A 15,534-nucleotide genomic window follows, 5' to 3' on the forward strand; every position below is an offset into this window, starting at 1 on the left:
TTTATTTCCTCAAAATAATGTCCCTTTGACCCTTTAACCTTCTTATTTAATTCAGATACTCCTGAGATGATGAGCATTTTCAGATAGTTCCCTCATGCTTTAGAAGTATTTTTTATTATTGGAATTTAAAAGCTGTAAAAGCTGTCTGCTTTAAATTGACAGATGCTAAAATGTATGAGTGAATGAATATTCCACCGTGTTCTCAAGGGACTATTTTATTGTGACTTCTTTGTTTATAAGGAAACGCTCAGCCTCACGTTTCCATAAACTAGCCCTTCCTCGCATTTTCTTCCACTGCGATCACCTCTCTAAAACCGGCTCACCTTGGTCACATCACAGAACAAAGCTGTCCAGCAGTTGAAAAAAAGGTGGAAAATATTTTTTCCCCTTTCTGTGTTTCCAGTTATTTATGAAAACTGCAGCTGGAATTTGTAATATTGGCATGTTTCACCTTCTTTGGGAAGATGCCACATCTTTAAAACATAACTGTGTGCTACTGTTTTAATGGTGTCCAAATAGATCATTGAATTCGTGGACATCTAAATTTAATTCCAGAAATCAAAGCTATGGTAATAAGAACTGGACACGAGTTCTCTTAGGCCAAGTAATTTAATTCCTCAGCCAGCTGAAATATTACGTGTCTCTGTTCCTTGTTATGATGCCAGTAAATTGCTCAGGCAGATGCAGTGATGGATGGTGGGCATCTATTTCACTCTTTTTCATGGCTCCACGCATACTAGAATGCAGATCACTTTAAACACAGCTGTTTTTATACGCATGTTTTCTGTTTGGAGTTTTAAATGTAACATTCAAGTCATAACAGAGATGTCTGGGGCCCAGGGTCATGTTTTCACCATCCCACCTGGAAGCACAGTGCTGTCTTAACCCTGGGTCACATACCTGGACCCTGTCACTCCATCCGTGCTTCAGGACAGCATGCACATGTCATGATTTAAGGAGAAGACTCATTGGATTTGATTTCTCTCCCTAGCTTTACCTGAATTGTCTACTTAATTTGGATAACTAAAGAATATTGGTGCCTACGATTTGATTGAACACAGAAGAGAGCTCAAACACAAGAAATTGGCTGATGGCATGCATTAGGTCATCTTTATTTTATTCACTAGCAGTACAACATCAAGATTCTGTAGAAAAATAAAGAGGCAGTATCCTGGGTAAAATTGGCATCTAAGCAACTGTTGAGTTTAGGATTCTTTTGAAATGTTGTCTTAAGTGGTAGACTTCTGTGCAGGAATTCAGGCAATCAAGAAATCAATGAGCGTACCCCACTTATCTCTAAGCAGATGAAGGCTTATACCATCTGATTATCAGTGCGAATGTCTCTCTTCCTCTTCTCACCTATTTTTCACGGTCTCTTGGAAGTGTTAAAATAACTGGTTAGGGTTTTCTCTGTATTAACACTTCATTTGTTCAATTAATAATAATTTATCTATAAATAAGTTATTATTGATTTTACTCTGCCAGATAGGTTTCTCCTTATTCTCTTATTTAACCACATATTTCAACTGCTTTTGATGTGTCCATTTATTATCTTAAGTCATATTTAGTCAGAATTTAAAAGGCGTTCCACTTGGGAGATGGGGGGTTATACACAATTTTTTAGAACTTATAAAAGTCCTTTAAATTCTGAGTTAATCAGGGAATTCTTTCCTTTTTTTAATAAATCTTTATTGGAGTATAATTGCTTCACAATACTGTGTTAGTTTCTGTTGTACAACAAAGTGAATCAGCCATATGCATACATATATCCCTATATCCCCTCCCTCGTGAGCCTCTCTCCCACCCTCCCTATCCCACCTCTCTAGGTCATCGCAGAGGAAATTCTTTCTAGTGCTATATTCATCTTTTTACATATCTTTCTCTTTTTCACCCTCAGTACTTGTGGCTCTCCTGTCAGACTTTCAGTCTTTGAAAGCCTTTTGCCATCTTCCTTTCTGTCCCTGTATACCATGGAATCCTACCATTTTCTTTCCCTAACATGTTTGAAATCTGATTTTCTGTACAATGCCGAACTCACACTAGCATCCCAAGGCTCCAGGTTGTGGCTGACACAAACTCTCCAGATTCCTATCATGTCTCCCAAACAATGAGCTTCTCCTTGTGGGCAAGAATCAACTCTGGGGTAAATTTCAAACGTCAACATGGCAGTTCTCAATCCTATTCCTCTAGTGCTTCTTGTTAAAGAGAACCGTGGCAGATGCTCTGGGGAGTTGAAGTCCTCCACACATCTAGATCTTTTTCCTGTATTGATTTTGTGATCTGATCAAGGATGAAATATCTATTTCTCCTCTCCAGCCAGATGGCACATGAGATACTGTCACTGTTTAACACTTAGATTCCTATCTTCATTTATCATCTTCCAGATGCTCTTGACCATGTCTGTACTGGCAGGTATATGACTGCCACAAGAATATCTTACTTGGACCTTCTGGTTTTGTTCTAGACATACTCTTCTTTGGCCATCCAAATTTGCTGATTTATTACTTACCACTGATTAAGTATATACATGTTTAATGCCATAAATATTATTTCTGATCCCCTTCCCAATGATACTGTGACTTACTGCCTGTCTGTTACCATTATTCTCAGTGTTGCATATTTCAGTGGTTCTCAGAATATTGTCCCCCAACCATCAGTGTCAGCATCACCTGGGAAATTGTTAGAAAGGCAAATTCTCAGGCTCTGTCCCACCACTGATTCAGAAATCTGGGGGTGGTGCCTGGTGATCTGTGTTTTAATAAGCCTTTCAGGTGCATCCTTTTGATGCTCACTGAAATTTGGGAGCCAAAGAGATATCTGATATTCTAGAAAGCTTACACAACTAGCAAAAGGGAGCATAGGTGTAGTTTCAGTAGGCATCCCTGACCATTGAGCTTACAGGCTTATTTAAGCCAATTTCTTCTTCCCCTTTCATTTCCAGTTTAAACTTTCAATAGTAATTTTGAACGAATTTCCACCTCCCCTTATTGCATATCTACTCTGCAGGTGCTGTGGGGTATTTTCACATACAGGAGGAGAAGTAATCCTGGTAACACAGTAAACTTTGTTTTGGTCTCCCCCTACCCCAGCCTTTTTAATAGATTTATATTTTAGGGCAGTCTTAGGGTTAGAAACAATTTGAACAGGAAGTACAGAGAGCTCTCCCCACTGCATTATTAACATTTTGCATTAGCACTGTATGCTTGAACCAATATTGATACATTATTATTAAAGTAAAGTTTACATTAGAGCTCACTTTTTGTATTGTAGAGTTCTTAGGGTTTCGACAAATGCATGATGTTGTACATACACTGTATCAGTGGATATCCACTGATGCAGTATCTTACAGAGCAGTTTCACTGCCCTAAAAATCCCCTGTGCTCTGCCTATTCATCCCGTCCTTCCTACCCCAAACTCCTAGCAACCACTGGTCTTTTTATGGTCTCCATAACTTTGCCTTTTCCAAAATGTCATACAGTTGGAATCCGGGTATTCTCTTTTTTGCAACTGCAGAAACTAAGAAGAGCTGTGCTCAGGGGTAAAAAGTTGCAGATATACTGAACCGGAATTCATTTCTGACCTGCTGGCTTCAAACCTTGTGTGTGTTTTTATTCAATGTCAAATTTCCTCTCAGATGTCCAGAATTCCTCGTCATTGATTTTTCGTTTTCCTCTCCTGAAATTTGTTTAAATGACTATCGTTGTTATTTCTCCTTCCTGATCCAGTGAAGACAAAGTCGTGGAAGTAGCAGAGGAGGAAGAAGTGGCTGATGTTGAGGAAGAGGAAGCCGAGGATGAAGAGGATGGTGATGAGGTAGAGGAAGAAGCGGAGGAGCCCTATGAAGAGGCCACAGAGAGGACCACCAGCGTCGCCACCACCACGACCACCACCACAGAGTCTGTGGAAGAGGTGGTCCGAGGTAATCCACTGTTCACTTGAATTTTCTTTCTTGGGGAAAAGGAAAGCATCACACCAGAGTTTGAAATTTCTATCCACCCTACCACCTTTTCGTCCCCCAACCAAAAATAAAAATTCATAAGAACAAGTTGTCTTATGCTTGTTGAACTCTTTTTGGTTGAACAAGCAGTCTAACAGTTCATTTCAAATAACATGAAATGCTGATTTTACAGTCTGTTCTGTGCCTTATGTATGCTACTTGGTACACTGTTCTGTAAAACTCCACCTAACTGTGGACCACGTCATCTGACAAAGGCCGAGTTAGGCAACCTCCTTGGTATTCTCCTGACAGTGGGTGTTTATTACACCCACTTTCACATCTAGACTGTGAGGTCCTTGATGTCAAAGACTGGACTTTACTTAATATGATGCAGAGTGCCTGCCTTATAGAAACTTTTCAATAAATCTTGGTTGAGTGAGTAGTTGCAATTAGATTTTGTTAAAGCAAAAGAAGGCTATTTGGTGAGTATCACATTATTTTTTGCTGTGAAATTTAACTTGGATGCCTTGTGTTGCCTTTACAGTATTTTACTGGGGGAAGTGACAGTGAGAGGTAGATGTAGTGTTACTATCTTAGACTTTCTTTTTCTGTTTCATTAATGCTCCTATTGGAAATGTTGTAAACAGAATGAACTAAAAGACTTCCTTTTTGTCTCCATGAAATAAAAGCAAGGATTCAGTTTACATTAAACAACCAAAGCTAGTGAACTGTTGAGTTGCCTTTCTTAAAGCGTATGCATTTGTTTTGCAAATAGTAAAAGATGGTCCTAGGATTAGATTGAATGAATGTGGACAGAGTTATTGTTTTAATGTATTGCAAATACTTTTAAAGTCTATCCACAAACGCTACAACATTGTAGGTCTTTTTCTCACTTTTATTAAAGTAAAATGATTTCTGCCCCGTTGTTAAATTGGAGTTTAAAATGGGCTACTTTTTTGCCTCAAGTAGACTCCTGGTGATCATTGTAGTATCTTTTTTTTATAACTTTTTTTTAATAACTTTTTTTATAACTTTATTTTTTTATAACTTTATTGAGGTATAATTTACATATAAAATTCATTCACTTTAAGTGTATAGGTGTATAATTCAATGGCATTAATAAATTTACCAAATTGTGAAACCATCCCCATAATCCAATCTTAGAACATTTTCATCATCCCAGTACGAGCCCTCACACCCATTCACAGTTAATTCTTGTTCTCACTGCCAGCCCCCAGCAACCATTAATCTACTTTATGTCTCTACAGATTTGCCTTTTCTAGGCATTTCATATAAGTGAGGTCATACGTAGCCATTTGTGTGTGGCTTCTTTCACTTAACATAGTAGTTTCAAAGTTCTGCATTTCTTTAACTTGTAGCTTTTTTTTTTTTTTAAATAAATTTGTTTATTTTTGGCTGCGTTGGGTCTTCGCTGCTGTGCGCAGGCTTTCTTTAGTTGCAGTGAGTGGGGGCCACTCTTCGTTGCATTGTGCGTCCTTCACTAGTTGTGGCACGTGGGCCCAGCAGTTGTGGCTCACGCGCTCTAGAGCGCAGGCTCAGCAGTTGTGGCGCACGGGCTTAGCTGCTTTGTGGCATGTGGGATCTTCCCGGACCAGGGCTTGAACCCATGTCCCCTGCCTTGGCAGGCGGATTCCCAGCCACTGTGCCACCAGGGAAGCCCTAACTTGCAGCTTTTAAAACTGAGATTATTCTGAGTTGAACACTCAGGGTTAGCTTAAAATCCACTGAAGGTATCACATATTCTTTTAAAATATACATATAGTACCAGATAGATTGTTTAACTTTATCATTCCCTACGTAATGACAACTTCTTATTCAATTTAACATGTAGAGTAGATACACATTTAAGTAAATGTACATTTTGTTGGAGGCACTGTTTTTCAGGGTGTTTTTCGTGTACCTCTTAGGACCATTTGTGGCAGATCTGGCTACATGAACTTGTTAGCTTCTATTTTCCTAGCAGGGAAGGACATATTTTACAGGGCTGCTTCTTCTTGAAACTGAAAAGTTGTGTGACTACAAATTACAGCACTAGTATTCTGCTGTGGGACCCAAGTTCTTGTGCTCTCCATCAAGATAGCTGTTTGCATAATAATCGTTGTCCAATTATTCAACATTCATTTTTGGAGTACCTCTTTGGAATGAGCCATTTTGCTGGGCTCAGTGGATCAATCATGTGATGAGAATACACAGAATAGCTGACCCTTATGGATGTTAAAGTCTGGTAGGAAACATAAGTCAAAGAAATACAAAGTGTGCTGTGAAAACACTACGAGCCCAGAGCCTACTTCATAGAATAGGAGATTGATCAGGGAAGGGTCTATGAAAAAGATGGCATTTGAAGGGGAACTGGAAGGGCTGGTGGTAGAGCTACTGATGGATTTTCTTGTAGCCTACTTTAGAGTCAGTAGGAATAACAAAACCAATATGGTGCCTTGGGAAGGTACGTGGCATGCTTGGGAGACAAGGTTAGTCCAGTTTAAACTAGAGCAGGTAAAACTTCCATAAGAGGGTTACAGGAAATTAGGTTGGGCCTACAATATGGAGACCTTTAATGACAGGCTGGCAAGTATGGGTATTAACTGAGGGTGATCAGTTCAGGACCTGCTATGTGGTAAGGATTTTTTTAGTAGAAACAATGAAGAGATTTTGTTTTTATGTTACCACTGTTGAGGGGATGGGTGAACAGGGAGTGACATAATTTATTCAGTATGTGAGAGAATGCCACATAAACTTATGCCTGTATTCCAAACCAAGACAGAACTCTTTTGAGATAATATGGTCTTGTTACATTCTGAATAAGTCCAGTTCTTTTTGCTTCAGTTTTTCTCTACATGTAGCATTATTAGGTATTAAGATAGAACATAGAGGGACATATATGTTTTGGTATTTTTATAGAAAGACAAAGGCAATTAAAAGAGAATTTAGAAAAAAATCTCCAGGCTAAAGATTAAAAAACTAAAAGAAACTAACCTTAAAAGATAAGTTAATAATGCTGATGTCAAGAAGAGCATTAAAAGTGACCTACGAAAGCAAATACCTGATCATTTAGAGGTACCAACTGTTATTGCTAGAGATAGAAGAGCCTTTAATGGGAATCCATGCATCCATCTAAGACTCCTGAAATGGACAAAAGCTATGATTGAAGCAAGTCTTTCTGGGAAAGGAGACCTAAGAGGAGAAGCATGTTGTGGTATATTGCATCCATGTCAGAGAGTTTTCTGTGTTCCCAGCTAATTCTGATAAAGGAGTAGAAGAAGGTTTTTTTTGTTTTTTGGGGGGTTTTTTTGCGTTACGTGGGCCTCTCACTGTTGTGGCCTCTCCCGTTGCGGAGCACAGGCTCCGGACGCGCAGGCTCAGCAGCCATGGCTCACGGGCCTGGCCGCTCCGCGGCATGTGGGATCTTCCCGGACCGGGGCACAAATCCACGTCCCCTGCATCGGCAGGCGGACTCTCAACCACTGTGCCACCAGGGAAGTCCAGAAGAAGTTTTTGATGGTAGCATTAAAGCGACCAGTCATGTAGAGCCTTTTCCCTCCACACCATGGGTGTAGGAGGTGAGTTACAGCTCTTGCCTGATGAAGAACAATGTCAATGCCAATAGGTGATTGCTAACTTTGTAAAACTCTAATTACGAGTAGCCTGCTCCTGTGCTGAGAATAAAAGTTGGAAATGACTTGCAAAGCAGAGAGATTGAAAAGAGGCTTACCCTCTAGTGTCCAGTGTTAATGTTTCAGTGCCCGAGAGAAAATGTGATTTACAACCCTACTTAATAATGAACATTCTTCATTACCGACATACTGCCACTGATACGAGTCTTCCATGTACTTCATAAAAAAACTCAATAGTTTTGTAATCTATTAAAATTTGAAAGAAATAGGCAGAGGGAAGAAAAATACAGGCCATTTCAGCATGCCATATTGTGTTAGAATCATTGATACCAAAGTAGAAGATGTCAGTTCTGACTATGTTACTGATTCCAGAGGAGAAAGATTGGATCTGTTGTTTTGACCTAGTGGAATAAGCCAATACCAATTTGAGTACAATAAGAGTATATTTAGACACTTGCTCCTAATTTTCTGTGTTTTGAGAAGGGATTGCACTTCCTAAACCTAAGACATCAAGGTAATCTGTGACTCAATTGTGAATTTTAAACTCCGATTAAACATGAGTGTTGTAATAAATGACATAGTCTGTGAGTTAAGCTGGCCAGTTTTGTGCATCCAGAGTAACACTGTTTTTTTCCGTATGTTCATTGATTCAGCAAATACATATTCATTACATCTCTGCTGATGGCTCAGCGCTTTGCTGCTGTGGAAGGTGTTGTGAGGAATTGGCTGTTACTGTATTGTGGCAGATCAGCCTGGAATTTCTTGTGTTTTCACCACTCCCCTTGCCCTTTAGGGCAGTGATTCTGTCTGTTAATCCTTGATTAATTTGTGCTGACTGGTAGAAATTTTACTTGCCCATTTAAAGCCAAGGCAATGGGCTTCCCTGGTGGTGCAATGGTTGGGAGTCCACCTGCCGATGCAGGGGACATGGGTTCGTGCCCTGGTCCGGGGAAGATCCCACATGCTGCGGAGTGGCTAGGCCCGTGAGCCATGGCCACTGAGCCTGTGCGTGCTCCGCAACGGGAGGGGCCACAACAGTGAGAGGCCCGCGTACCAAAATAAATAAATAAATAAAACCAAGGTAACTAAAGCTGAGAGAAATTTTTAAAAAATTGTCCATGGTCACAAAGCTGGTAATTGGTGAAGCCACGATTTGAACCCAGATGGACCAGAGTATTTCTACCACCCTAATGCCAATTTTTTGTTTTTCCTTTTATATTTAAATACATATTAGTCCAGTTTCACCTGTGTTCCTTTGTAAATGTGTATTCGTTTGCTATAGCATATATTTATCTTACTATTATTTCACTCTGAGCATTTCCTACATTTTAGAATTCTTATTTAAATAATACTGATATTATTATTATTTCCAGCTATGGCCGTGGCCCATGTATCGGCAAACTGTGGCCATGGGCTGAAAATGGGCTGTCACCTATTTTCTAATCAAAAGGTTTTATTGGACACAACCAATCCCATTTGTTTACATATTATCTATGGCTGCTTTCATGCTACAGAGGTGAAGTTGAATAGTTGCAAAAGACACCATGTGGCCTGCAAAGCTGAAAATATTTACTTTTCAAGCCTTTATAGGAAACCTCTGATACTGATCATTAGAAACATACTAAGAAGTTTTTATATTTCAGATTTTACCATACCAAGTAAATTTCATTAAGGTAGTTTTCATATGGTTAGAGACAGACTAGTTAAGTGTTTAAAAAGAGAATTTTTAATAGTTTTTTGGCTTTGGGCCAGTTACATAACCTTGGTAAGTCTGTCTTTTCATGTGTTTTATAGATGCTGATATGATGTTGCATGTTTTTTATGTGAATTACTTTAGATGATTCCTGTTAAGTATTTACCATATAATGCCTGGCACATTCTAAGTGTTCAGTTTGTTTTGCAAGGGCAGGCTGCTCAGGGTCGAATCCTGGCTTTACAACCTACTAACTTAGTATATTTGTATCAGTGAAATAACCTTTATGCCTCATTGCTTCCCTCTTGAAAACGGGATTTAATAATACCTACCTAATTTTAACCATTTTGTGAGCAATATATGAAGTAATCCACAGGAAACACTTGGCACTGTTCCTGGTGGACAGTAAGTGCTCAATTAACCTAAGCTACTATAGTTGCCCTGGTTATACACATCATTTTGATCCTCCAGAGAACTAATATTTACTACTAATTAGGAATGCCAAAGGTAAGCCAACAGACTGTCTTTTGTAATTATAAAAAGCATAAATGTGATGTATCCATTTCTATTGGTATCATAGAGCTGATATTTATGGACATATGTTAAGGAAAAAAACAGCTTAAACTTGGTTTCTTGATTGAAATATCTTTTGTGAATATATTGTATGTTTAAGTATCTGCAGTTAAATTTTATATCTGGCTGAAAATTGAACCAAGATAGTATTAAATGCCACTGCATTTCAAGATGGAGTTTCATTCCTTGAGGGTATTTTAAACCTCTTGGAAGTTCATCTATTAAATGGACAGAGACACCGATAGAGGTCGCAATTTAAGCATACCATATGATGATGAAGTTGAAAAGTTTGATCTAAATGTTGCTTGCCTTGGGCAGGGTGACTGACCTCACAGAATTAAACTATTGTTCTTCTCCCTCTGGTTACCATTAATCTCTAAGAAGCATCATGTGATCTGCTGCTGTACATTCCACCCACGTGGACCAGGCACTCCTAGGTACTGGGCATTGCACCGGTTCCTGAGGGCACAGGGATATGAAGAGAATGGTTCACTCAGGTTGCTTCCAGACACAGCTGTACACTCAGTCTTGGGGAGAAATCAGTCTCTCTGACCTGGTTGGGGAAGAACTTTGGCACACAGGGAAAGGAAAGTGCTCACCCAGGGACAGAAGTTTCCACTAAGCATTGCCAAGAAGTTGTCGTTTGAATGATTTTTAAAGGAGAATAGGGATTTGCCAGTTAATGGAGCACCAAATAGAACGAATCCAAGAAGTACCATAAATAAATCAGAACAGCTTGCATTGATCTCAAGGGTAGAGCAAACAGAGCTTAGCGTAATTCTCACGTCTCCGGTGTGACCCATCTGTAATGAATGTGCCTCTTGCAAGGTATCCCATAATTCACAAATACGATCCTTGCTTATCATTCATATTTAGCTTTTCACAAAGTTTGAAGAAAACTGTGAGCTTGACTTGCTGCAGACATGGAAGTGTACTCACATACTTTTGTTGGGCGCCTCATAGGAGCGCACTGGCCCAAAATGAAAATTAAGCTCCATTTTGGGTTTGTGAACAGGGCAAAGGGATAATGGCTGCTCCCTGTGGAGGAAGTCTTTACCTCTCCGTGTTATGACCACAGGCGAGTAAGATCCACTCCTGTTCCTGGACCAGAATGTAGCATCCTTTCTAATGACTTTGAGAGAACTAGTATCAACACTGGGTACAGATGTGACAGGTGGCAGCCTTATTATTTTGTGCCCCGTGGCACCACAGCCATTGATTTTGAGGTGTTTGATATATGCTTTGTTAGAGGCAGAGTGAAGCGTGGCATTAACAAGCTTCTTTCCATGTCATTTAATGGTCCCAATTTAGAAAGCCCACTCAAATCGTTTGCTTAAAATGTAGGAGTGAGAAACAGAGCCATAGAAAAAACTGTGTGTGGTGTGTAACAAATTTCTATTTTTAGTAACAAATTTATTGAAATATAGGTTGCATACCATGGAGTAGAGAAGTCAATGGTTTAGTATAGTCACAAAGATCTGCATTGCCACCTAGAAAATTATATTTTTGAACTTAATTTTGTGTGAAATTTTACATGGCTAGTAGTGCTTAGTTAGTTTTACCTTCTACACTTTTATTTGTGTCAAGCTTCTTCAATTCAATGTTAGAAAAGGAAATAATCAGCTAAAGGTATTTTAATACAATTATGTCTAAATTTCTTAAAAATAAAAATAAAATTTCTAGCCCAATTCAATTAAAGTCCAGAAACCAGGTTTTTAAAAATTCTAGTCTTTTTTATGCTTTTCCCAAAATCAGTTGCTGTTCAAAAAAACATGCAAATGTTGACAATTGTACGTATTTCCACAGCACAGAGTTTGCAATTAAGAAAAACATCAGGGCTTCCCTGGTGGCGCAGTGGTTGAGAGTCTGCCTGCCGATGCAGGGGACACAGGTTCGTGCCCCGGTCCGGGAAGATCCCACATGCCGCAGAGCGGCTGGGCCCGTGAGCCATGGCCTCTGAGCCTGCGCGTCCAGAGCCTGTGCTCCGCAACGGGAGAGGCCACAACAGTGAGAGGCCCGCGTACCACAAAAAAAAAAAAGAAAAACGTCAAACCTAGTAAAAGAAATCCAGCAAATGGGAGAACAGTTCATCTAAACATGCATGTCATTTTCAGCTAATTTTTAGCTAATCCATATGTCCGATTGAGTAGGGACTCTGATTCCTTGGGCATGTAACAGTGTGTGTTTTAATGGAAATATTTAGTTGCCTTGTAGAAAAATGCTTTCTGGAGTTTTTAAGCAAGGTGGATTTCAACCTAAACACCTTTTTCTCTCAGCCTTGGATCATTTTGCCCCCCTAAAAACTTAGCACCTCTTCCAACATCTGACCTTTTGGGTTCTGTTAGTGGAAGAGTAAGAAGTCAGGAGGAAGCAAGACTGAATGAATCTCATACAAAAATAATGTTCAGTAGCATATCTATACAATGGAATATTAGTCAGCCACAAAAAAGAATGAAATAATGCCATTTGCAGCAGCATGGATGGACCTAGAGATTGTCATAGTAAGTGAAGTAAACCAGACAAAGACAAATATCATACGATATCACCTATATGTGGAATCTAAAAAAAAAGATAGAAATGAACTTATATACAAAACAGAAACAGACTCACAGACATAGAAAACAAACTTACTGCTACCAAAGGCAAAAGGGGGGGTGGGGATAAATTAGGAGTTTGAGATTAACATATACACACGACATACATAAAATGGATAACCAATAAAGACATACTGTATAGCACAGGGAACTCTACTCAATATTTTACAATAACTATAAGGGAAAAGAATCTGAAAAAAGTAGATATATGTATGTACGTATAACTGAGTCACTTTGCTGTACACCTGAGACTAACACAGCATTGTGAATCAACTACACTTGAATAAAATCACGTTTTTTAAAACGATGTTCAGGAAAACCCCTTGGCCTTCAAGACAGCAGTGCAAATTTTCAAAACTAGAAGACTCTTGAAACAGTAAAAGGAGTTTAGAATAGTTCACTTTGTTAAAAGTGCACTATATTGAGTTAATAGTGGTAAGACAGTTCCAGTGTTAACTGTGAGGGTGGGGTTGTCTCTGTCCCTTAAATTTACTTATGTTCTTGTTGGGTATAATTTCAGAGAACAGAATATGGACAGGAATTTCATGCTGCTTGCATGTGACTTTAAGTTCCTGATGTTTCGTGATAGAAGAAACGAACAACCTTGTTGGCTAATTCTTATGATTCTATCTCTTCTGGAGTTTCATAGCATTTGTTACCCAGGATTTCTGACTTGCTGGTGACTGCTGCACAGTAGCTTTGGTCAAGTGATTGGGCGAAATTACTAAAACGCAGCATGAGTCCTGGTGTTTACTTGGACTATGGCAGGGTTCCTTGACCTCAGCATTATTGATGTTTTAAGCCAGACAATTCTTTGTTGTGGAGACAGTCCTGTCCATTGTAGGATGTTTTGCAGGATCCCTGGCTCTACCCACTAGATGTCCATTGTAGGATGTTTTGCAGGATCCCTGGCTCTACCCAACACCCCCCAGGTGTTGATGACCAAAAACGTCTTTAGTCATTGATGCATGTCCCTTGGGAGGGGATGGGGGCAGGATCTCTCTGGTTGCAAACCACTGGGCTATGACATTGAGGTCGACAGTGATATCTGGCTTTAAATACACAAGCAGAGAAATACCCCTACAATACTGTGTCTCATGTTACTGTCAGTCGTAACACCTCATTCCATGCTTTGCACATTGTAGGTAGCAGTGAACATTTTTTTTATTTGAGAAGAAAAAGTAAAGTAAAACATATGCTAAAAAAGTTGATAAGTACTCATTTAGTAAGATAAAAACAGATATTTGATGTGTCATGTACAATCTCATAGTTTATATTTACAGACAAATCAACATACAATTATTATTTTTCAAATATTACGTATGCATATTTGCCATGTAGGCAAATGAGAGGTAGAGGAAAACTGCCTTCCGGGTTTCGTTTTTTATTCTTCCACAAGAAATTCACTCTCACCTGGTCCCCTGTCATAAAATAGCAAATGGTGGTTACCATCCATAGAGCAAACAGGGTTACTGCTGTTTTCAGCTGGAAGCCACCCATTCTTTTCTGCTGGGTACCATGACAGGGATGAGTTTAACATGGTGAGGCGGACATGCTTGGTGAACCCCAGAAAAGGACCGTCTTTCCAATCCTTGACTCTCATATCTAGAAACATCGTTTTCTTGCAGTAACAGAAATGCCATGTAATTCTTTCTTACAGAGAAGTGGAGCAAAGGAAGCAAATTCCAAGCTCAGTGATCTATCCTCGATCTTATGTCAACTTTCTTAATTATTTTTCCCCAATAAAAATAAAAATTTGATATTTCTAACGTTCTGACAAGTTACAAGAACAATATCACTTAAATTTGGGTTTCTGAGAAGTCTGAGTTTTCATAGACTTAAATATGAGTAAGAAAAATATTGTGTTGGTGTTAAATTTAAGGCAGAAGTATCAAAGCTGCTTTGATTTTGCATGAGACAGCACTTCAGAGTAAAAGAAATATTTATAGATAATCTCTTAAAATTAAGATTTTGGTATATGTATACATTTGAATCTCTCAGCTCTATTAAAATATGTTATACCCCTCATTTCCCAAATATGTGTACCTTCTTTTAATAAGCTAAAACCTATGCAACTTTTTACTAATCCTTTCCCGCTGGTCTTTTTTAGAAAGTGATTGAATCTTATATATATATATAGATACTTTTAACATTTTAACTGCCTGTAAAAGATGGGATTGATCATGGTGTTTCTCAAACATTAATGCCCATACAAGGGACCTGAAGTGCTTCCTAAACACAGATTCTAAGACAGTAGGTCTGGGGTAGGTCCTGAGTCCCAGGTGATGCCGGTCCTACTGGTCCACTGGCTGGCTACACTTTGAGGAATGGTCTCTAGTATCATTACATGACCCCATACTGTGCAGATTTAGATTGAGACAGAGTAAGAAACTGAAAAGGAAAATTATTCTTATCTATGGTGGTGAAACCATCATTATCTATGGTGTCATTGCTCTTACTGTAGTATCAAACGTCACCAAGTATGAAAGAATCCTGATAGGTCTACTTACTGAGTAATGTTGTAAAAATTCAACTCTCATGACTGAGCAAATTAGAAAACCCTTACAATTTCCCAAACTATATAATTGTTCCTAGTTTCACCTGTGCCCCTATTTCCTCTCATAGATATGGTGTAGCTGACTCCTGCTAGCCTGTAAAAGCTGATTATTCAAGTACTGAGGAATTTTGTGAGCCACTACCATTGGTAGCTTGAAATACCAATGGTGGGAGTATCTACACCATGGAAGTCAACAAACAGTATAAATCAGAGAGTTTTATTTTTGTGGTTTTCCAGACACAGTCAGATTTCCCAGCATACCTCACCTCTCAATCAAGAAGAAAAACCTCTTCCTCTTATTTCCAGCAAAGGACGTGATATCTTGTCTTATCAGAGTTTAGAGCTTCTTATAATATTGTGTTGTGCTTCAGACTAACCACACAGCTTGATGACAAATAAGTTTATTCCCATAACAAACAGGAAACAAAGGTATTGGAAAAATAGCAGTGCCCTTTTCTGAATGCTGGTGACCAGCATCACCAACACAAGAGTATGGTTAGTCTAAACACTTTACAAGTACTTTTTCAGGTGGCCTTTTTATAAGTAAT

The 15,534-nt window shown here is 39.0% G+C and overlaps 1 protein-coding gene across 4 annotated transcripts in view; it reads left to right on the forward strand.

The window, feature by feature from the left end:
* The window catches only part of APP (amyloid beta precursor protein), a 274,171-nt gene that overhangs the window by 147,599 nt on the left and 111,038 nt on the right, over positions 1–15,534 (forward strand). For all 4 annotated transcript variants that reach the window (XM_082840186.1, XM_082840187.1, XM_082840188.1 and 1 more), the window contains exon 6: positions 3,726–3,919. In XM_082840186.1, coding sequence (XP_082696312.1) covers positions 3,726–3,919 — 194 coding nt within the window. The remainder of the gene's footprint in view (positions 1–3,725; positions 3,920–15,534) is intronic.

Source organism: Leucopleurus acutus (assembly GCF_964270905.1).
Source record: "Leucopleurus acutus genome assembly, chromosome: 5".
NCBI lineage: Eukaryota > Metazoa > Chordata > Mammalia > Artiodactyla > Delphinidae > Leucopleurus > Leucopleurus acutus.